Consider the following 22135-nt stretch of genomic DNA (forward strand, 5'->3'; position numbering starts at 1 on the left):
TTAGCCAGAGTGTTTTCCAAAACAGTGGTACCTCATGCTTGTTATGACATTTAGTACCAAACAGGATGGGTGGCAGGTGTTCCCTGGATTGCATTCATGAAGAGCAAGGAAGCAGGGATACAGCAAATGAAACAGTGCCAAAACCGGTTTGGCTCAGTGGATAGAACATCGGCCTTGCGGACTGAAAGGTCCTGGGTTCTATTCCGGTCACCTTGGTTGCGGGCACATCCCCAGTACGGGGTGTGCAAGAGGCAGCTGATCTATGTTTCTCTCTCATCGATGTTTCTAACTCTCTATCCCTCTCTCTTCCTCTCTGTAAAAAATCAATAAAATATATTTTAAAAAATAAAAATGAAACAGTGCACAGCAAAGGCCCGCGGTTGATTCAGTCACAGGCGCGGCTCTGTGGAGGAGGATGCTGTCCCCCAGGGGTCGCTATCAGTCATTCACTCCATGGCCCTAAAGGGGCTGGGATGCCTGTAAAGGGGCTTCTCTCTCCCAGGGTTCCCAGGGGAGAGGAGAAGCATGGTTTTGGCAACGCCCAGCAGGTCCCTCCAGATTGCCGGCTTGAAGCGCATCTGCACACCATGGAGGCTGGATGGGCTATGCGCCCCGGCCCTGCGCTATGCGCGCCCCCCCCCCCCCCTCCTGCCCTGGCTTATCAGCCCTCGGAGGGCGGGACAGTCCTTCCTAGCACCTGGGCCCCCGCTTTAGGCGGCTGCAGCTGCCCCAGGCAGGGCTTTTATTGTGAAAGGAGCTCCCCCTTCCGCGCTTTCGGGGAAGTGAAGAGGCTGGGCCAGAACTTGCCGCAGGGACTTTGCAAACTCGGCAAACGTTCCCAGCCGATCGCGGAGGCTCGAGGCTGCAGAGCGCTCCCCCAGACCCGCAGATCCCACGTGCATTTGCCCAGACCTCCTCTATCAACTCCACCGGCGAGCATCCCAGCGCACGTCGCACACCCAGGAGTTGTCCAGGGGCCACCTGGCTGCTGGGAAGCTGTGGACCTTTGGTCCTGGAAACCCACGTCCAGGGAAGCCTGGCAAGCCACTGTGCCAGGGCGGCCTGGATGGCAGGATGAGCTGGTGAGCCGACTGAGCACGGAGGAGTGGGTCCAGCCATCGTGGGGGACATGGTAGGAACCGCAGGCGGGGAAGCCCAGTGGGCGGTGGGAGGGTGGGGCGGACTCCCACACAAGTGGCCACATGCAGCGTGCACCCCTGTGGGCGTGGGGAACCTGCGCAGGTTCCACGGGGGCAGTTGCGCCTTTCCTTTCTGCACCTCGGACCAGGCACTCAGCTTGACTGCCTCCCTGGGTGGGGAGACCGTGGTTCTGGGCTTTCATTGTGCACCCACACATCCCATAACCTCCTCTGCTCTCTGCACAAACTCCATCCAGTCCACAGGCCTGGAGAGGAGAAGGTTCTGGCAGGCACCCATGGCAGCCTCAGATGTGTGAGACCCCTTAAAGTCGTTTTATTCCGCTGGAAAATGCATGTGAATTTTATGTTCTGTAGCTTAGGCACGTTTGAATATTAAAAAGTAATGCCTTACGGGTATTGCCCTGAAATCACATTGGCCTGGTCAGGTTCCAATGCCTGGCTCCCACCCCGCGCCCCCTCCCGGGACCACAGAGCAGGTGTGGGAGCTCTGGCCAGTCTGGGATGTCATTCATGCGGCTGGGGACCATGGGAAAACCCTCTTCCACTGACAGAGCTCAGACGCCAGCAAGCAGAAAAGATGGTCAGACCCTCTGAGAACATGACTGAGGCCGCTTAGCCTCAGCCCCCTGCAGCGTTGGCAAAGGGGCTTCCCCCGGGGCGGCTGCTGCTGAGCTCTGTTCCAGGTAGAAGCTACCTGCAGGTCCCACCCCACAGCCTCTCACAGTCCACTGACCGGCCCTGTGGGGGTTCAGTCCCTGGGATGGCTCTCCTGGCTGCTTCTGTGACCCTCCCCCTCGCCCATGCGCAGAGGGCACACTGAAGCTCAGGGAGTGTAGCTGTGGGCCTGGGTTTTAGAAGGGCTTTAGGGATTCCCTGTGGGATGGAGGGCCTCTGGGAGAACAGCTCCCCTGTGCCAGGTGTCCTGGCAGTGTTGGCACTGGAGGCCCAGAGCTGGTCAACAGGAGCTGGGGGCTCAGGAAGGTTCTTCCTCTCCTCGCCCCGTCAGTGTGCAGGTCCCCCACAGACACAGTGGCCTCTCCACATGCCGGAGGCACTGGGTGCAGCTGGGAGCGATGGGGGAAAGGCAGAGGGACTGGGTCAGAATGGGGTTTGTGCTGGACTCGCTGCTGGGTGGCTCTGAGCAAGCACTCTCGTGTTCTGAATCTCAGACCCCTCGTCTATAAAACCGGTTGTTACAAGGAGCACATGGAATCATAGAAGCGAAAACACTCGGTGCCCACAACGGTGCTAGAAGAATGAGGGTTTTACCAAGGTCCCACAAAAATGGGGTTTCCTCCGGTCAGGACCGAAAGCAAACAGTCAAATAAAATAGACGCCATGGACGTCACCCCACATTTCATGCAGTACCTGTCAGGGGGTGCTCTGGGACTCTTCTGAAGTGTGGATGCGGTGCAGACAGTTCCTACTGTGTTCTTGCTCCTTTAAATCGCTCACCAGGCGGGAAATGCCCAGTGTGTGGAGAGGTTGGCCCCGTCTTTGTTCCCTGGGCCTCTGTGCTGGGTGGGAAGGCAGCCCCCACTCAGCTGTAGCCCCTGGGGTCAACGTGGCATTTGAGTCCCTCAAGAAATTAGATGAGTTTTGGAATCCGAACTGGCAATCCAGGCTGAGCCCGGAGGAACCGGATCCCCTCTCTGCGTGGTCACCCGCCTCACCTGCAGCTCCTGCTGCTCATGTTAGCCCGGGGAGCACAGGGCTGGCTGGGAGCAGAGGGTTTTAACCATCCGCCGGCCAAACCGCACCAAGCTGGAGTTGGTCCTAACACCGTGCATTGGAAGTGGGGGTGGAGGGTGGATTGGACTCACAGAGAAATGAGTGCCTTGGCTGTTTGAGGGGCCAGGGGGAGAAATGTGCTTCAGGGGCCCGCAAAGATGCTGACAACCCCCTGGGAGGAGGCTGGGAGCTCCAGCCCTCCCTCTCTGTGCACAGTACCAACATGCAAACAGGTCTCCTGGAGGCCCCGGTGCTGAGCCTCCTGAGCTGCCTTTTATGTGACTGCTAATGTGTTTCCATCTGGGCCACGCGGGGCACCGTCCCTGTATTGTTGGATGTGTCTACTCCGGCCCCTGTCTACAGCTTTTGATTTACATATTTAAATTAATATGTAAAGCTAATATTTACATATTTAAATTAACACGTAAATTTATTATATGGACGGCGTAGTGAGGATGCAGCGGTGGTTTGTGGGTGACTCTGGGCTGCCCTTCTCTGTGTGGACCCCCGTGTCCTGCACACAAGCACAGACACCTGGTCCTGGAAGTGGCCTGGGGTCCGGCCATGCTCCTGAGGGCTGGCCTGGTGGCTCCAGAAGAGCTCACCGAGAGGAAGCTAGGAGGCGCTGTAAGTAGCAGCTGGTGAATTCAGGGTGAAGGGGTGAGAGCGGAAGGAAGGGAGGGGGTGTGGGGTGCAGGGGGGTGAGGAAACAGTGGGGGCCTTGTGCTGGTCTCCAAGTCTTCCCTGGTTTGGATGAACACGTGTCTCCTTTGGGCATGAGTCTTACTCCCAGTGGCTTTGGAACTCCTGAGTAGCACATCTAGACCACGAAAGGGGAATTCACAGTCTGTGCATGAGTGCATATCCGTGCTCCCTCTCGCTCCCTGCTGCCTTCCCATCCATCCATCCATCCATCCATCCGAAAATGCCTGCTCTAAACCAGACATTGTGCTAGGGTAGAAGATACACCCCAAAATAACACAGACCCTGCTTCCCCTCCCCCCCCCCAGGGCATATGCAGTCAGTGATGCTGCTTGTGTGTGCACCTGTGTGTGTGCACCTGTGTGGGCGTATATGTAAATTAAAAAATAATAAAACAACAAAAAGAAGGAAGGCAACCTAGCAGAAGGAACCGCATGTGCAAAGCCCTAGAGGCAAAAGTGATCTGTCAAAAGTTGTCTGGGAGGGAGTTGGGGGAACCTCCTAGAAATGGGGCTGGAGGCAGAGCCTGGTTGCTGGCCACTAGTAGTCTCCCGACCAGCCAGGAATTGGGAGAGAGGAGAGAGAGAGAGGGGGGGGGGGGGGAGAATATGAGCCTGGAGAGGTGGAGTTGTGTTTGCACTTTAGACAGCAGTTGGGGGTGGTGCAGGGAGTGGAGTGGAGGGGAATGTCTGGGGAACAATCAATCAGTTGTGATCCTGGTGGACAGGATGGAGGGAGCAGCTGGGAGGGGGTAAGTGGGCAGAACTTCCAGCCCTCGGTGACCTCGGATGGGGGCCTGAGGGCAGGGCAGGAGTGACTTCAGTTTCTTGCTCAGGCATCTGGGTGTACAGGCCTCTCCTTATGTACCTGCCTCCTTCCTCTCTCTTCATCTTCACTTTTATTTATCCTATGTGTCCTTTAGTTACACTTAGAAATAATCACGATATCGAAGTCACTTATTTGAAAATGCTACCAATCATTTTAGTTCTATAAAACAGATAAATATGTGCTATTCTTAAGTTTTGACATTTCTCCCTTCATCCTCTGAATGGGTCCTGCCTTTCTACTTGTAAGATGGATAGATGTCGCTGCCATACTAAATGACCACAGTGTTAGGTTGCCCTGGCCACTTTGCCGCGGTCCCTGGTGCCCTCTGCCAGCCAGCACAGCCACACCGGGTCCGTCCTCCTGGCCACAGGCCCAGCTGACCGCCCCTGCGGGAGGGTGGTTAGGGGCTGTAGCAGCCCCCCTCATCTAGCCCAGCTTCCCCAATGGCTGACCGTGGGCTTGGGTTTCTGCTAAGTGGCGGTGGGAAGGGGCTGTGTCACGTGCTGTTTACTTGTGGGCAGTTTTTGCTTGGCTTTCGAGGGTGTTTGCTTGCAGTGAGCAAACAGTCTCTGCAGAACCATCTGGAGAATTCAGATCCTTCCCCCTTGGCTGGGCAGCAGGTTCTCGGCTCCATGTTTAGGAGCCAAGTCAGGTAGGGATTTTTCCAGAAACACCATCTGCCAAAAATCTGGGCAAAGACAGCAGCGGGACTAGGCTAAAAGACAGGATGGGAGAGAAAAAAGGGGCAAGCCGGAGCCGGAGCCAGAGCCGGAGCTGTGTGGGTGGGAGGTGAGGAGAGAGAAGCTTGGACAGGAAGGCCGGCCCCCGCCTGTGGGCACCTGCATGGGGCAGACAGGTGTCCTCCCAGCCTGAGCGGCTGCACTGGGCAGAGGCTCTGAGCCAGGTCTCCGCAGAGCAGGGACGTTTCCCGCTGTCCTGGCCGGTGAAGGCCGACGGTGGGACCTACGCTCCTGCCAGGAGCACATCAGTAGGGCAGACTAGCCTTGCCCAGCGCTGGCCTTGCCTCTGTCCAGTCTGGCTTTGCACCGTGGCTGTGCAGTGACTTCAGTGCCCCTGGCACTGGGGGATTCTCAAGACATTCTGTCAAGGACTTAAAAAGTGGCTTTAGGTCTTTTATTTATTCTTAAAAATATATTTTATTGATTTTTTTTTTTTTCACAGAGAGAAAGGGAGAGGGATAGAGAGTTAGAAACATCAATGAGAGAGAAACACCGATCAGCTGCCTCCTGCACACCCTGCACTGGGGATGTGCCCACAACCAAGGTACATGCCCTTGACCGGAATCGAACCTGGGACTTTTCAGTCTGCAGACCGACACTCTAACCACTGAGCAAAACCGGTTTCAGTAGCTTTAGGGCTTTTAAATGCATGGTGACATGTTTGAGCGGAAAGGGAAGATCCAAACCTGTAACTTGATCAGAGGGTCACGATTTCACAAAGGGCAGGATCCACAGCTGCCTTCACCCGTTTTATTCGTTTCCCCGGAGGAGATGAATGAAGCCAGGCCTCAGGGGTAATCGGATGACCCACAGAGCAGCCTCGGGTGGGGGTCCCAGCACACTCCTCCAAAGCAGGAGTGTTTGGTGGGTGGGACTTCGGGTCGCACTGTCAGGACGCCTGGGTCCAGTGGAAGGGAAACTGCAGCTGGTTTGAAGACCGGAGGCTGGAATGCCGGTGAATGGGCCATTTGGATGTCCATCCCTGAGCTGGGAGGTGGGTGGGTGGGACACACAGGCCTCTTTCTCCTGGACAGAGTGGCTCTGTTGTCTGTCCACACAGACGCTCAGTGTGCACCTCCTGGGGGACCTGGACCCTGGCGCAGGAACTGGCCGTTGGCAGTGGGTGGCCTCCTGGACAGCACTCGCATCTCTCCCCCCTCCACAGCCTCCCCCTCTCCCCGCATACCAGGCCACAGCCTGCAGGTTCTGGTCTGAGTTAGCTTGCCCAGCGAATTCTCTCTATCCCCAGCCCCGACCACCCCCACTTCTCCCGGTGCCTTAGAGATCCCATTTCAACTACAAAGGTGCTGTTGTATTTCTTTCTTTCAGAGCATTTTCCTTGCAACTTGAGTTAAAATCTTCTCTATGAGGGGGAAGGGGGAACGGATGGCTGACTGGGCAGTGCCACCCTGTTTAGTCACTTCAGTGGCAGTCAGGAAAGGTCCACACTCACACATCTCCCTGGCAGTGGCCCAGGGTGACTGGGTTTAAACTGTAATTGTCCCGGCACTTGACTCGGTACAGTTTTAAATCAGGAACACTTCAGAGGGTGAGTGGTCGTCTGAACTGGATTCAAGCTGCTTCCTACCTCGGACAAGCCAGTGAACCTTTAACCTGGCAGCTGCAGGCCCCCCCCCCCCCCATGAAGATAACACTGCCCTCTTGTGGGGTGGGGGGGTGTCTCATGCTGCAATGAGCAGAAAGCGCCTCGTGGGCACATACCCTGTTTCCCTGAAAATAAGAGTGTCTTATATTAATTTTTGCTCCCAAAGATGCGCTAGGTCTTATTTTCAGGGGATGTCTTATTTTTCCATGAAGAAGAATACGGTACACATTGATTGTTAAATGAAAATAAAGGAAATTTATTACCTGTATACGGTACGGTAGTACGGTAGTTGTCAACACAAACCAGACAAACTGTGAATCCTACAGTATCAAGAATTTACTCATTTATTCAATGACCATCATGTCATCATCTTCTGGAACATCATCATAACAATCCAATTCCTGAATTTCCTGGTGAATGTCTTGTGACTCCATTTCTTTCGGAATCAGTGGACCAAATCTCTCATGTTTAGCCTAAGGGGGCCTTATTTTCGGGGGGATGCCTTATATTTCACTCAGAAGGAAACCTGTAAGTAGGTCTTATTTTCAGAGGATGTCTTATTTTCGGGGAAACATGGTAGTAAGTACTCAATTAACGGGAGCTGGGATGACATGGCCCCTGGACAACAGACATGGCTGAAGATGCAGCAGCGGGGCCCCTAGGACAGTTAGTAGGATCGTGCAGGGGAGCATGAGTTGGGGGTAGCTCCCAGGAAAAGGGGCTCTGGCCTGGGGGGATGTGTGCTATAAACGGACTGCCTTTCTATCAGCCATGAGGACCATCCCTGCAATGGTGAGCTAGAGAAAGATGTAATCGAGTGATAGATATAGACGTGTGCCTAGTTCAAGGGTTCCATCTTAAAAAAAAATACTTTCCAGTTGAGTTACAACATGATAGTAGTTTCGAGTGTACAACAGGGCGGTTAGACACTTACAGAGGGGTCACCCGATCTGTCTAGTACTTCAGGGTTCTTGACCATGAGATTGGGGGGAGCCCTCATCTTGGTTGAAGAAGAGTCCCCCCTTTGTGGGCACGGATCTCTGATGAAAACGCGGCGTTTCCTCGATGAGGGATGCAGACACGAACCACAGGAATGCTAGCAGGACCCGAGTGGCCAGAGAGCAGAAGTCTCTGGAAGGCTGGAACAGCCCAGAGGGAACGTGCGTAACTTTTTTTCAGCAGCCGTTTCCACTCCCTCCCGCCCCAAGCCCGAGACCACAATGTAAGGCTGCTAATAAGAGGCAACCAGAGAAAATCTCCCACAAATGACAGGGTCTCCAGAATGCCTGCTCTCTGCGGTGTCCCCACACTGCTGCTCTGTGCGCTGGAACAAGATGGTGATTCAGTCACGGGTATGGAGCGGGCTCTTGGGGCCAGCCGGGCTGACCCAACGTATAATCAGCGCGGAGACTGGAGCCCCACAACCAGTAAATGGGGGCGGGGGAGAGAGAGACAAAGAGCACAATGGTTAACTCCCTCCTGTCTAGGGAGGGTACCCAGGCCCATCTCTAGGGTCCCAGGAGGAGCCTTCACCTCCTTCTAAATGTCATTTACTGAGCATCTGCTCTGAGTCTGGAGTAACTGTCAGCACTGGACATGTTAACGCATTTAACTCTCATGACTTCCCTGGAAGGTGACAGCTTCCGCTGGCTTCCCCGAAAGCCGACCTTCAGACGAGGATCCCTGTGCTTGGAAGATGCCACCGAAAGGTGGGCTGGGGTGAGGCCAGTTTGGAAGACAGTGTGCCTGTTTCTGCATTAAAAAAAATAAATAAAAAAAAAATTCTTTTATTGATTTCAGAGAAGAAGGGAGAAGGGAGAGAGAGATAAAAGCACCAGTGATGAGAGAGCATCATTGACTGGCTGCTTCCTACATGCCCCACCCTGGGGATCTATCCTGAAACCTGGGCATATGCCCTTGACCGGAATCTAACTGGGATCCTTTAGTCTGCAGGCCGACGCTCTATCCACTGAGCCAAGCCAGCTAGGGCTGTTGCTGCATTTTGAGATCACCACACCTCCCTGCCAACATGCTCTCTGAGTCCTGGACCAACCTGGGGCCCACTGGTGCCTCCCCCAGGCCAGCACCTCCCCTCCCATAGGTCCCAGGCTGTCAGAAGACAGACGTTTCCTCGGTCTAACCCCCCGTAACGCTCCCTGGAACACGTCTGGGGAGCCGAGGGCCTCAGGAATGCACACAGGAAAAGCACAGTCATCCTTTAAATCCGTTCCTTCTCGCACTTGTTGGTTTAGCGTGCTGTGCCCAGGGGACCCACTGTCAGGTCATCCAACGAGGGGCTGCAGTGAAGGACAATTTGGCTTCCATTGTGTTTGGGGCAGGATGCGGTCTGGAAGACACTGGAGACTAATTTCTCTTCCTGGCTAGTTTGCCTTTTAAAGTCTTGCCCTGGACCCATTTCCTGAACTCAGATGACCATTGTCTTAAAGCTGGGGAAGGCAAACCTCATTCTTTTGGACCCCGTGGCACCGCCGAACCAGGAGATGCCTGTCCCAGGAGGGAGAGGGTCCAGCCCTGGACCACCTTCACTTCATGCCACCGAGGAGCTGAGTGTAACCCTCCCGGCTCCTTTTCTTGGTGGAACCTGGCGGTGTATGGTGCTGGGTCAGGGGCCGTTCCTCCTGACACTGATGCAACTTAACCAGAGCAGCGTATGGCCCCGTCCTGCTGGGCCAGGGCAGGAGGCCCGGCAGAGGGGCCGGAGCCAGAGCCATGAAATACCAGTCTGTGTCCGGGCGCTCCCGCAGCTCTTGCCAAGTGTACGGACGGGGAGACAGTGCTTGCTTATTTACTCAAGACCGAGCGGAGACGGGGAAACGCGATGGACTGCCTTCACCCCTTTTGAAAGAGGAGAGCTGAGATTCCAGGAGTGTGTGTGTGTGTGTGTGTGTGTGTCAGGCGGGTGCAGCTGCCGACTTCCAGGAATGCCTCATTCTGCCAGGAGCCTCTGAGAAATTAGAGGCGGAGAAGAAATAAGGGGACAGGCCATTACAGCCCCAGCGCTGGGGGACTCTGGGTCACCAGCACTATCTGTATTTATGTGGCCAGTCGTCTCCTATTGCTGGTCTAACAATGACTATAAACTTGATGGCTTAAAATAACAGGAATTTGTCCTCTGACAGTCCTGGGAGCCAGAAGCCCGAACTGAGTCTTACAGAGCTCGACTCAAAAGCGGGTACCTCTGCCCAGTCGCGCCCTCCTCCCCTCCAGCCCCGGGCTTCTGGCTGGGAGGAGTCCTGTGTCCCAGTCCCCAAGGGTGAGAGCGCCTCTGAGCAGGTCAGGTTCTACGGGAAAGGCAGCAAAGCGGGCTGAGAGAGTTAACGTTTCCATTCCTCGCGCTGTTTTTGAAGAGATCATTTTTACTTTGGCCGAGCCTTTGGCGGAATAATTTCTCGAGTTGCTTTTCTTATTCTCGGGAGGGTGTGGAGAATTCACTCTGGATCCGATTTCCCGATCTCTCAATGTGACGTCCTTTTCTTTCTTGTTTTCCTAGCTGGCGTTCCCTGGGGCCCTCTCCGTCTCTCTTCTCCCCTGACGGAGAGCCATTGCTTTCTAAGATGTCTTGTGGTCTCTGTGAACATCTCCCACACCCGCCGTTGCCATCTGTGCCACGAGGAAGTTCCCATCGCGTCCCCAGGTGACCGTGGCCCTGAAGTTATGCTGGAACCCGGCCAGACAGCCAGGGAGAGTCGCATCGCGTGGGGAGAAGGGAGATGGAAAGCTGAACCCAGCGGGACTGCCAGTTACCCTGCCCCGGACCTTCAGCCCCGCCTCTGCCATCAACCCCCAAGGCCAAATATCTGTGGCATCTTTGCCTGTTCAAATTGCTTTTCCTCCGCTGTGCCAAGGACAGCGTTGGCAGGGGCAGTGCGGGAAGGGGGAGGAGGAGATGAAAAGAGATTTTCACTTTGAAGAAGGACATTGTTCTGTCCTTAAGAACCCCCTTCGCCGCCCAGCACGCTGTCCCGTCCTTCCCGGCCGATGAGCGGAGGCCCAGGTCTGCTCCTCTGTTTTTGACATCTGGGCGTTGAGAAAAGCCGCGTTGCCTCTGTCCCTGCCGGCGGCTCCTCTGCGGCAGCCGGTGGTGCAGGGTTTAGAGCAGGGTGTCCTGGGAGGTGGTCCGGGGAAGGACGGCTAGTGCCCCCGGAGAGGCACGATCCCGGCCGGGATTTCCCAAAGCAGAAGAGCGCTCCTCTTCCTGTGACCCTTCCGATGTGAGGCAGGAGCAGGACAAACGGTACTTGAGTTCTTTCCTTCAAGTGTCCTGTCTCTCCAACTGTCCCTGTGCAAAGGCCCCGGCGTGAGTTGGGAATTTTCTTCCAGTCCTCCTCAGAAGCTCTCCAGGTGCCACCTGCCCATCTTACGGGGCCCCTGGTTCACGGATGTGTCTGTGACCAGGCTGCCCCATCCTGTCACCACACCCCTTCTGTATCACACCCTTGTTAGCCAGCGGGAGGACGCCGCTCTCTGTAACTGATTTGCCTTATTGTTATGTAAGTTCTCAGGTGCCCTTTAATTTAATACTTGTCTACACCACATAGTGTTCACCACTGTAAACCTAGTTACCATCTCTCTCCAACCACTAAGCCGCCCTGTTGTTTGACCCGGGCACACACTGAGGCGGGCGGGTCCTGCTGGGTCCCGCCCCCCCCCCCCCCCCCCCCCCAGCAAACGTTCTAGTCTAGTGTTCATTTTCTTTCTCCTTCCTCTCATGGACGCTTCATTACTCAGCTGAATAGTTCTCTTCAGAGGATCCCCCTCCCCCCAATCTGATCAAAGCTGCCTTTCTTTCCACAAAGCTTTCCTTGGGTGGCCCTGCGGGGACATCTGCTCAGGGCCGTTTGAGGCTCGCGCGCTCTCTCTCTCTCTCTCTCTCTCTCTCTCTCTCTCTCTCTCTCTCTCTCGGCACAGCTGCGCACTTGCCAACTCCCCCAGGTTGTCTGAGCCAAGAAGGCCGAGAGACGGATCCAAACGTTTTGTCTCCTTGAGGCATTTTGAAAAGATGATTTCTTTCCCCCAATGGCATCCAAAAATTTGAGAATACAGCTGACAAACCCAACTTGAAAACATACTTGCCTTTTTAGAAGGAAGAAAACAACACCCAGAGTCTTTGTCAGTGGCCATTTCTCCTTTTAGTTTTAATGTCAGACATTGGCGTTCTTGCCAGCTGTGCGAGCCCGGGCACATCTCAGCGCTCTGCGCATGGTGGTTTTCGCATCTGTAGAGAGGAATGCTGTGGTCCCACTTCCTTACGTTCTTGTGGGGAGGAAAGGAGATGCTCACCGACATGCGGTGAGAAGTTAACATCAGTGGGAAGGAGTGGGGCCCCACTCGTCACCCTTCGTGGTCTTCTCTACAGAAATCCTCACCATTTCTTCCGGAGCTGCATGGACAGGATCTTCAGAGCTGAGTTCTGGCTGTAATAGAAATGGGAAATGATCTAATGACCCTTCCTGTAGAGGGATGGGTAAAGGGTTGTGGCACAGTCCCTCTGTGAACCATTGTATAGCAGCTAAGTAACTTCCCATGGAAAAAGGTAGAGATGGAAACAGCCTCGGGACATGTCATGTCAACCAAAGCAAGCTGTGGCTTAATGACCTCCTTCATTTATTTATTTGTAATTTATTTCAGAGAGGAAGGGAGAGAGAGAGAGAGACAGAAACATCAACGATGAGAGAGAATCATTAATTGGCTGTCTCCTGCACACCCCCTACTAGGGATTGAACCTGCAACCCAGGCATGTCCCCAGACCAGGAATCAAACTGTGACCTCCTGGTTTCTAGGTTGACACTCAACCATTGAGCCACACCAGCTGGGCTAGTCACCTCCTTTATGCTAAAAGGAATTACCACCTGTAGTAGACTGAGAAACTGGTACAGCCACTATGGGAGACAGCATGGAGGTTTCTTAACGTATTAAAAATAGAACTGCCTTCTGCGTTAAGTTGACGAGGTAATAAGATGAATCAATTCTGACTTCAACTCAGTGGCTCAGACGGCTCTTGGCAGCCCTGCTCCCGTGGGTCCCGCAGGCTCCCCAGCTCCTTCCTTCTGGTGACTCCACGGTGCCTGAGCATTAGCACCCGGAGAGCTTGTAAACACTCAGGTTTCTGGGCCGCTGTTTTGATGGAGCAGTTCTGGGTCGGGGCCTATCTGCCTTTCTGGCAAGTTCCCAGACGATGCTGATGCACATGGTCCTGGGACCACGTGTGGAAAATCACTGCCCCAGGGTGTGTCCTTGCCAACAGGTGCAGAGCTGGTGGCTGGCCGCCCACTTCCTTTTGAGCAAGAGGGGCAGGCAAAAGTGACGGACTCCTGCCAGGGCCAAGGACTTAGTCATGTGGCCACCCCTGGCTGCAGGGAGGCTGAGCATCCCTGAGCCCTGGGAGAGGCAGGAGTGTGTTTGTGGGAAGTAGAGGCTCGCAGAGTGGCCCTGGGACTCCCAGGGAGATCACGAGAGGGCCGGCACTCAGCGGTGGGGACAGATGTGGAAGAGGCTATGGTGCTTGGTGACCAGTGTCACATGGCGGTTTATTCAGGGGAAGCCCATGTCTGCCTGCAGGCATTGCCAAGGCTGCCCTGGACTCAGGCAAGCCAAGCTTTGAAGCAGGAGTGCTGGCCTCTGTGCCTTCCCCTCTCCGGGATCCAGCAGGGGCCTCCCTTCCACAGCCCCAGTGTTTGGTGGGTTGGGCTGATGTTACCCCAGGTCTCAAACTCTCTTCTTCTACCCCGCTCCCAGGCACCTCGGGTCTGGAGAAAGCTGCGCGGCAAGAGGCGGCCGGCCATGGCGTTCTGCCTCCTGATGACCCTGTCTGTGATGGCTGTCACCCGTTTCCCCGCACAGCCTCAAGCCGCCGTGGAGCCCCAGGGGGTCACCGGCACCCCAGTCCCCCACGCCCCTCAGGCTCTGCGCTCTCGCTGGAGGCAGTGGACAAGGAACCTGCGATTCTGGAGAGGCTGGGCCCTTCCCACGAGTTCCGTCCCGGGGTGCGCTGAGGAGGGAGGCCACCGGAGGAGAGTGGACAGCAGGCACGTGGGGCGGGTCAAGAGGGACATTGCTTTGGCACCTCTGGGAGATCTGAGACTCAGGACCCCGCGTCTTGTGCCCCTGAGGGAGGATGCAGTCAGGAGTCCAGGAGCCAAAGACCTGCGACCCCCTTGGGAGGATGGTCCCATCCGGGAGGCACAGAGTGACACGGGCACCCTGGTCAGCCCCGGCACAGGGCACCGGAGAGCTGCTGCTGGCCCGACCCTGCGGCCCCATCCAGGGAGCCGCAGGGCTCTGCCAGGGGCCGGGAGCAGCGCCTTAACGGGTGAGCAGCCAGCAGGGCATCCCACCCTGGCCACAGGGACTCGCCGGTGGCCTGGCTCTGTCGGGGAGCTGCAGGGATCCAGGTGGTGTGCCTCTGAGACCCCTGGGCTGCTGACCGGCTCGGGGACCGACGGCCTGGTGCCCCCGTGGTTCACAGAACATGATGTGCAGATCCTCCAGCTGCTGGCCCAGGGGGAGGTGGTGGGCAAAGCCAGGGTCCCCGGCCACGGGCAGGTGCTGCAGGTCGGCTTCTCCGCTGAGGGTGGCCATCTGGACGCGTCTCCTGGGCTCAGCGAACTCTGCTCCCAGGGACTCTGCGGCCTGATCAAGAGGCCCGGGGACCTGTCCGAGGTCCTGGCCTTCCACGTGGACCGCGTGCTGGGGCTGCGCCGGAGCCTGCCGGCCGTGGCCCGCCGCTTCCGCAGCCCCCTGCTGCCCTACCGCTACACGGACGGGCGCGCCAGGCCCGTCATCTGGTGGGCGCCTGACGTGCAGCACCTGGGCGACCCTGACAATGACCAGAACTCGCTGGCCCTGGGCTGGCTGCAGTACCAGGCCCTGCTGGCACGTGGCTGCAGGGAGCCGGGCCGGGCGCCCTGCCTGGGCATCCACCACGCCGAGTGGGCACGCCTGGCTCTCTTCGACTTCCTGCTCCAGGTACGTGGGGCCGGCTGAGTCCTGGAGGGCAGCAAAGGTGGGGTCAGGTGGTGACTTCCCCCAGCCTTGTCTTTTGAGCACCAGGCACCTGCTTTTGTTATTCTCCAGGCTCCGGGCTTAGTCATCCAGTTCCGAGGGCCAGAATAGCGAGTGGCAGCTCATGAAAGCTGATGGTTCACATTTTGAGTTTTGTGAGCTGGTTGTGAAACACAGGCATTTAAAAATCTTTAATTATAAACAAGAAAACAAAACAAAAAAGGAAAAAAATAAATTATATAAACTAATAATTAGCAACAAAGGTAGTAAATATTCGGAACCCATAACTTCCTAGTTCTCTCGCCACATTTCCCTGTTATCTGTGCTCCTGAGGCTACGGCGTGTCTGGGAGACACTGAGTAGCAGTGGTTCATCTCCTGTCAGCTCCGCTGTCAGGCGTGTTGGCAGCTCGGATTGGCCAGGGTGGGGCCGTTCACACCGTGAGAGTCAGCATGTGCTGCTATGGGCCCCCTCCTCCCGGGCAGTTAAACATTTACCAGCACACGACTGTGTATAACATTATATCCGTGACTCAGCAAGGACTCAACATGGCTGTGTAATTGAGAGAGAGAGAGAGGGAGGGAGGGAGGAAGAGAGAGAGAGAGAGAGAGAGAGAGAGAGAGCGCGGGAGGATGGGTGATACAGGTCAAGCCTGGGCACTGAAGAGAGAAGGAAGCCACAGGGCAGCTGAGGTCCCTGTGGTGCCAGCAGGTAGGAGTTTCTGGGGACCCCCATCAGGGCACAGGGGTAACTGGGAGACTGCGGCCATCAGCTATTTCCTGTCTGCTCTGGGGTCACTCTGTGGTGCGTAGTCCATGTTTCTCAGAGTTGCCCACGGGATTGCCCCCACCCATGTACCTGCAGTGGTCGCTGCTGGCCTCTCTGTGTCTCATTCCCTGCTTGGTTTTGGAATCAGTTCACAGATCAACTGCTTTCACTCAAATCCTTGTCTCTCAAGTCTGTCCCAGATGATAACACTGACCTGTGAGGTTTCTGCACAGGAGGTCCTTTGTGAAATGTACGTAAGGCAGTGCCTGGTAGAGGCACACGCTCAAGAATGAGCAGGCCCTGCCCCTGACACTTGTCAGAAATGGTTTCATCCAGTCTTCATGGAAAGCTTATGGGTGAGATACCACATTTATCTCTGTTAAAGTGGAGAAATGGAGGCCCAGAGCAGTGCCGTTACACGGCTGGAGGAGCGGTGACGCAGTCTGGACGGTCTGACTCCAGAGCTCACCCTCTCAATCAGCATCACCAGTCACCCGGCCGTGACTGAGGGCAGGAAAAGGGGACCTTTGCAGGGTGCCCTTGAGATCGGGCACCTCCGTGCAAAGCCCCGGTCCAGCTGAGGTGCACAGGCAGCTTTCCGCTCCGCACAGAGGCCCTCTGTCTGTGCTCTGGGGCTGCGGTGTGGGACCTCCCTCCGCTGCCAAGGCCCGCTGTGGGGATGGAAGTCTCGGTCGCCAAAGCACACACAGGTTAGGTGTGTGGTCAGATGCGACTGGGCTGGCCGCGTGCCGCCTTTTCCCTGGTGTGCTGAAGACTGGTCCGGTACAGTGCTCCCTTCTGGCTGATGCTGCCTTCCTAGAAACCACGGGCAAGTGGAGAGAGGCGGGGCCGCGGGTTTCCCAGCACAGGAACTGGAAGTACCTTCTGACCGGGAGTTGGGAACAGACTCCACATGCAGCCCATTTTGTGGTATGCTTGATCCTTTGTTTTGTTTGATTCCGTACAAACCCTTGTATTTCTGTGAGTGTGTATCACAGCATACCATTTACCTGGACACACAAGAATTGCACACATACATATTTCTATACCCTCACAAGTCCTGTGCCTTTTCAGATCCCACATAGCACTCTGAATTAGTGATTGTAGCGATAATGCTGTGGAACAAAACTCTCCCAAGCTCAGCAGCTTCACACACCAGCTCTCCGTGTCTTGCTGCAGGGTCTGTGGGTCAGTGGGGCTCAGTTGAACTTGTGGGTGCGTTCAGGATTGCTCTTCACTTCTCATTCTGGAGCCCAGGAGCAGTACCACCTGGGCAACCCTCTCATGGGGGAGGGAACGAGCCCAAGAGCTCAACCAAACTGCAGGAGCGCGTTTAAGGCCTCGACTCATACTCCTTTGGCCAAAGCAAGTGAATGGCCACGCCCATTGTCAGGGAAGGAAGCGCACTCTGCCCAGAGCTGAAGGCGGAGAGGAGAAAATACCCGTTGGACGATCATCAAATCAGTCACAACATCTCAAACAAATGTGCACTCATACCTGCACCTTATAAGCTCACATGTGCTGTAGCCACACACCCACACATACAATCCATAGGGTTCCCAGACACTGTCGTGCAGAAAAAATTTTAAAATTTGTATATTATTGAGCTGTTCTTTTAAGACTTCTAGGTTAGTATATTATATTTCAAACTAGAGACCCAATGCACAAACTTCCTGCAAGGACCTTGACCCCGGCCTCCGCAGGCTGCGGCAGCTCCCAGGGGCCTCTGCTGCCTCTGCCTCTGCTTCAGCCCCCAGCTGCTACAGTTTTGTTTGGAAGGAAGGACATCCAGAAGGATGTCCGGTCTAATTAGCATATTATGCTTTTGTTGTTATAGATGGCCGTCCTCATTTCCAGGCTGTTTTGAAAGTTTTCCCATGTGTTTTCATATATCTTTGACCCATGTGGAAGTTACTTGGAGCAAAAGATAAGGTACAAAATGGTGATCCTCCCCCCCACCCCCACCTCAAATAGCAACCCAATGTCCCAGCACCATTTGCTGAATGATCCATCTTTCCCCCCAGTCTGCAATGTTGCCAGTTTCCACATGTATGTAGATCTATTTCTGGACTCTTTTCTGTTCCAGGAAAGGGTCTATTTATATGCCAGAATCACACTGTTTTAATTACTGTGCTTCATAATTTATGTTACTAACTAGCAGGGTGTGGTCTTACTCATTGCTCTTTCTTATAATTTTCCCCATATCCATGCATACTATTCTCATGAAACTTAAGAGTCAGCTTATTACTTCCTTCTCCTTCCCAAGTCCTTTGGGATTTTATTGGAATCAAATTAAGTTTGTGTGAACTAAGACAGAAATAATTGACACCCTAAAACGTAGAGTCTCCCAGCCAAGAGTCGGATATGTCTCTCCCTTTATTCACGTTCCCTAAAGCATCTTGATGTTTCCTTCAGCTGGGTCCTCGGTTTTATGTTTGGTTATTCCTGGGTATTTCGTCTTCTGTGGCCATTGAAAACGTGACCTTTCTCCTCCTTTATAGGTTCTGGCTGATAGTTCTTGGTTGGGTGGAGGGTATTATTTTTGTGTATTAGTTTGGTTACTGGCCACCTGCTAACAGATGTTTGCTTTGTCCTTGGCTTTCCAAGTTCGCCATCATTTTATCTGTAATGAATATCTTCCAATCACCTCTTCTTTCTTTCTCCTACCTCATGACATTGCTGGTGCCTCCAGAGTGATGGTAATAATTAATGGCCTGACAACTGTGACTTGTTTCTGCAAGACTTGGGACAAGTTCTACAGTTTTTGCTGTGGAGGATTCATATTTTAATGGGTGCAGGTCGGGGATGGGGGAGAGGGGAGTGGGCCATTAGGGACAGTCAGCGGTTCTTCTGGAATCCACAGATCCAGGTCAGGCCCTGGCAGAAGAACCAGACCCGGCCTAGGAGCCTGGTTTGTCAGTTAAAGGACTTGGCCAACCCTCGTGCCCTGTGCTGGGCTCCCTCTAGACTGAGCCTCCTCCCCAGCTGGGCCTGGTTTCCCTCCTGGAAGTCTGCCGTGTATTGTCCTGTTTGAGACCACAGGCCTCCCCCTGAGGCTTTCTGGTGATGGCACCCTGGGCTGGGAGATGGGGTGATGGGCAGGCTTTCTGTGATCAGTCCTCATGTGAAGCCCCCTCTAGAAATTTCCTGCTGCCAGCCAGCATGCACGTCATCCACTCATTCTTCCACCCCAAAACTTTGGCTAAGTCCCTGGCTGGGCTGCATCATGTGTTGGGTGCTGGGATCAGCTTGAACCACACCTACACGTTTGCCATCAACGGATGCCAGAAAACAGGTGCCTGTCACAGTCTAACTCAGCCGTCAGAGCCAGACTGCCTGGTCTAGACTCCACCACTTGCACACTGTCAGACATCACACATTACCCAGCCCCCCTGACTCAGTTTCCCCATCCTTGAAATGGGGATAATAACAGGTTGACCTCCTGGCTGCTAGGAGGGGTTAATGGTGTGTAAAGCACTCAGAGTGGTCCATGGCACAGGGTAAGGGCTTTGCAAACGGCTTTTCAATTAAACAAAAAGTTCAGCTCACATCATGATGATGCAATATTGGTAGGTTGGTCAGAAAATTAGAACAGCGAAAGATTTTTTTTTTTTTTTTTTTTTTTTTTTTTTGGTAGCTCCTCATTTTTTCAAAAAGGGGGGAAAAAATCAAACCCTGAAGGGCTGTGGAAATGAAATTTGAACTTGGTTTTGTTGGCTGCTAGTCTGCTGTTGTTTAACAGAATTTCTCTTACGTGGAAAAAAATAACGGGATGGTGTGGCTCAATAATCAAACTGACGACTGGGCCCACACCCTTCCTGTTAGACACTAAACGGGTGAAGGTCTGGGGAAGCCAGCGATACACGTGTCACACGGGCCAGTATTCCTTGTAGCTTTCTCTGGAAATAAACGCTGCAGCTAGTTGAAATCTGCACAGAATGGCCTAGAGCCACGTGTGGCCTCCCTCCCAAGTGGACACACGCTCAGCATCAGACCCTGAGGCCCCAGGCCAGAGCGCAGGAGCAGCTGTGGCTGAGCGGTGGGTGTGGTTGGCCATCCCCGCTGGCCTGAGCTCAGTGTGCAGGGTGGGCCGCCGGCCAGAGGGCCAGGGCAGAAGCCCCATTAGGAGCCGGAGGCCAGCTACAGGGCCACGGAGGACTGCCCCCAGCGTGTGGCTCAGGGGCCAGGCGGCCTGGGTGCTGTGCCACCCGCCCTCAAAGGAGGGGTGTCCCCACAGGTCCATGACCGCCTGGATCGCTACTGCTGTGGCTTTGAACCTGAGCCCTCGGAGCCCTGCCTGGAAGAGGGGCTCCGAGAGAAATGCACAAACCCGGGCGAGCTGCGACTGGTCCACATCCTGGTATGTCCCTCATCACCCAGGCTCCGGTCTTCCTGCCTCCTTCCGAAGATGCTGTTATGGGGTTCTGGGATCGTGTGGTCCAGGGGCTCCCGATCCCGTTCCTTTGAGTAGCAGAACCCTTGGTTTGAATAATACGTAAAACTGGGCACAGGTGTTGGTCAGGGGTTGGTGGCGAGCTGTGTGTGTGAGCCTACACATGGGCCATACATCCTTCAGTCCTGCGGGCAGCTTACCTGTGCACCTGCCCCATGCTCACCCATCCTCCTCAGCCCTCTGGCCACGAGAGCAGGACTCAGTCCCTCTGCCTCGCAATTCCACAGGATGGCGCTGTGGCCTGGCCCGGGGTTTGAACCAGCCAGCTATTTATTAGCAGTGGGGCCTTGTGCAAAGTACTTAACTTCTCTGTGCCTGCTTCTGTAAAACGGGACTCACACTGGTGGCCCCCTTCTCGGGTTGCTGGGAGGGCTCACTGAGATGATGCTCAGAATGCACTGAGCAGTGTCAGCACGGTCAGCTGACTGCTCAGCACCTGGGGACCATCTGGCAAGGAGCAGGTGGGTAGTGGGACTGACAGCTCCGGGCCCCCCAGTGCCTTCACCCTGAGACAGTCCCTGGGCGCCAGCTAGGCTGCACCCTCCCCCACCTCTGCCTCTGCCCATCTTCTCCCCTGAGGTCCGGAGCAGCGATCCGTCTCGCCTGGTGTACATCGACAACGCCGGCAACCTTCAGCACCCGGAGGACAGGCTGAACTTCCGGCTGCTGGAGGGCATAGACGGGTGAGGGTCAAAGGTGTTGGGTGGAGGGTCAGGGACTGAGGCTTGATGGCCCTGCTGGAGACCCTGGGACCTTAAATCGGGGCTCTGGAGAAGTCCACAGTCTGCCATCAGACTAAAGCTGTTAGATCTGAGCCTTGGGAGGGGTGTGGGGACCTGGGAAAGCTGAGAGGTATACAGCCAGCAGGCCCTTCAACTCCTGGATGGAGTGCCCCACCCCCAGTCTCCAGAGAGCCTCCTGGCCCACAGCACATCCGCTGCCCTGGTGGGGTAGAGGCAGGCTAGTCCTTCCTTTCCCCTGGGTGGGGGTAGCCTGGGTGGGGGTAGCCTGGTAGCCTGGAAGCCGTCTTCCTGCTCAGTCTTGGCAGGCAGCTCAGCCTTCCTAGGACTCTGGCCTTTGCGAGCAGAGCAGCAGGCATTGTCCCCGGGAGGGCAGAGTTGGCTGGCCTGGCTTCTCTGTGGGATGTGACCACCTGAAAGCTTCATCCCTGCCTGCTCTCACAGCTCAGCGTGGAAGAGTCCCTGGTTAACAAGCCATCCAGGGTGCAGCCCTTGGGACCAGGGTTCCCGGCTGTGCAAGTTCTGGCCTTCCGGCTTCACCTTGCTCAGAAACTCCCTGAGATCACTTTTGCTTTTCCTTTCTCTGCTGACCTTCGGGCACTTTCGTCCAGGTTTCCCGAGTCCGTGGTGAAGGTTCTCCAGTCAGGGTGTCTACAGAATCTGCTGCTCAAGTCCCTGCAGGTGGACCCGGTGTTCTGGGAAAGCCACGGCGGGAGCCGGGGCCTGGAGCAGGCTCTCCAGACCCTGGATCGGCGAGGGCAGGTCCTTCTGGAACACATCTGGAAGCACAACCTGACAGTCTTCAGGGACGAGGAGCCATGAACCCCACTCTGCCCAGGAGGGCTCTCGCCTCGCTGGTGGGGGGCTCCAGGCACGACCTGATTGGGTGAGCACCCGTGCTGATGGCTACATGTCCTTGGGTTCGCCCATCTTGAAGACAAATGGAAAAAGCCAGAGCCAGAGGGCAGCATGGATGCCATGGGCCATGCCACCTGCGAGGACGTGGTAAGGTTGCTGGGCTTTCAATCTCACCACATTCTTTTCTGCCTTCTCGGCAATGGTATGTACTTCCTTGCACCAATAAAGACATTCAAGCATGTTCTATGAACTGTTCCATATACTGTAAAATTATGCATCCCACATGCATATGCAGAGCTGGACAAGTGGGTGGCTGTCTGTGTGTATGAGTGTGCATAGATGTATGTAGATTGTATGTTGCATGTGTACATGCCCCCACACATATATGAGATAAAGGGTCTTCATGGGTTATACTCGTTGCTTGGAACTGCCTGGGGCTGAAAGTCTACTCAGGTCTAAGAAATGAAACACAAACATTTTGTCTTTATAGGCGTTAAATGTTCAATTCTTATTCAGTTATGTTTTTG

The 22135-nt window shown here is 55.0% G+C and overlaps 1 protein-coding gene across 1 annotated transcript; it reads left to right on the plus strand.

Annotated features, from left to right (window-relative positions):
- Window positions 1-823: 823 nt before the first annotated feature.
- GASK1A (golgi associated kinase 1A) lies at window positions 824-21852 on the plus strand. The gene is made up of 5 exons (XM_036431981.2): window positions 824-1132; window positions 13524-14753; window positions 19795-19917; window positions 20590-20693; window positions 21362-21852. The coding sequence occupies exons 1-5, from the start codon at window positions 1130-1132 to the stop codon at window positions 21570-21572; spliced, it is 1671 nt and encodes a 556-aa protein (XP_036287874.1). The 5' UTR covers window positions 824-1129; the 3' UTR covers window positions 21573-21852.
- Window positions 21853-22135: the final 283 nt, after the last annotated feature.

The sequence above is a fragment of the Pipistrellus kuhlii genome, unplaced genomic scaffold, assembly GCF_014108245.1.
Source record: "Pipistrellus kuhlii isolate mPipKuh1 unplaced genomic scaffold, mPipKuh1.p scaffold_m20_p_11, whole genome shotgun sequence".
Taxonomy (NCBI): domain Eukaryota; kingdom Metazoa; phylum Chordata; class Mammalia; order Chiroptera; family Vespertilionidae; genus Pipistrellus; species Pipistrellus kuhlii.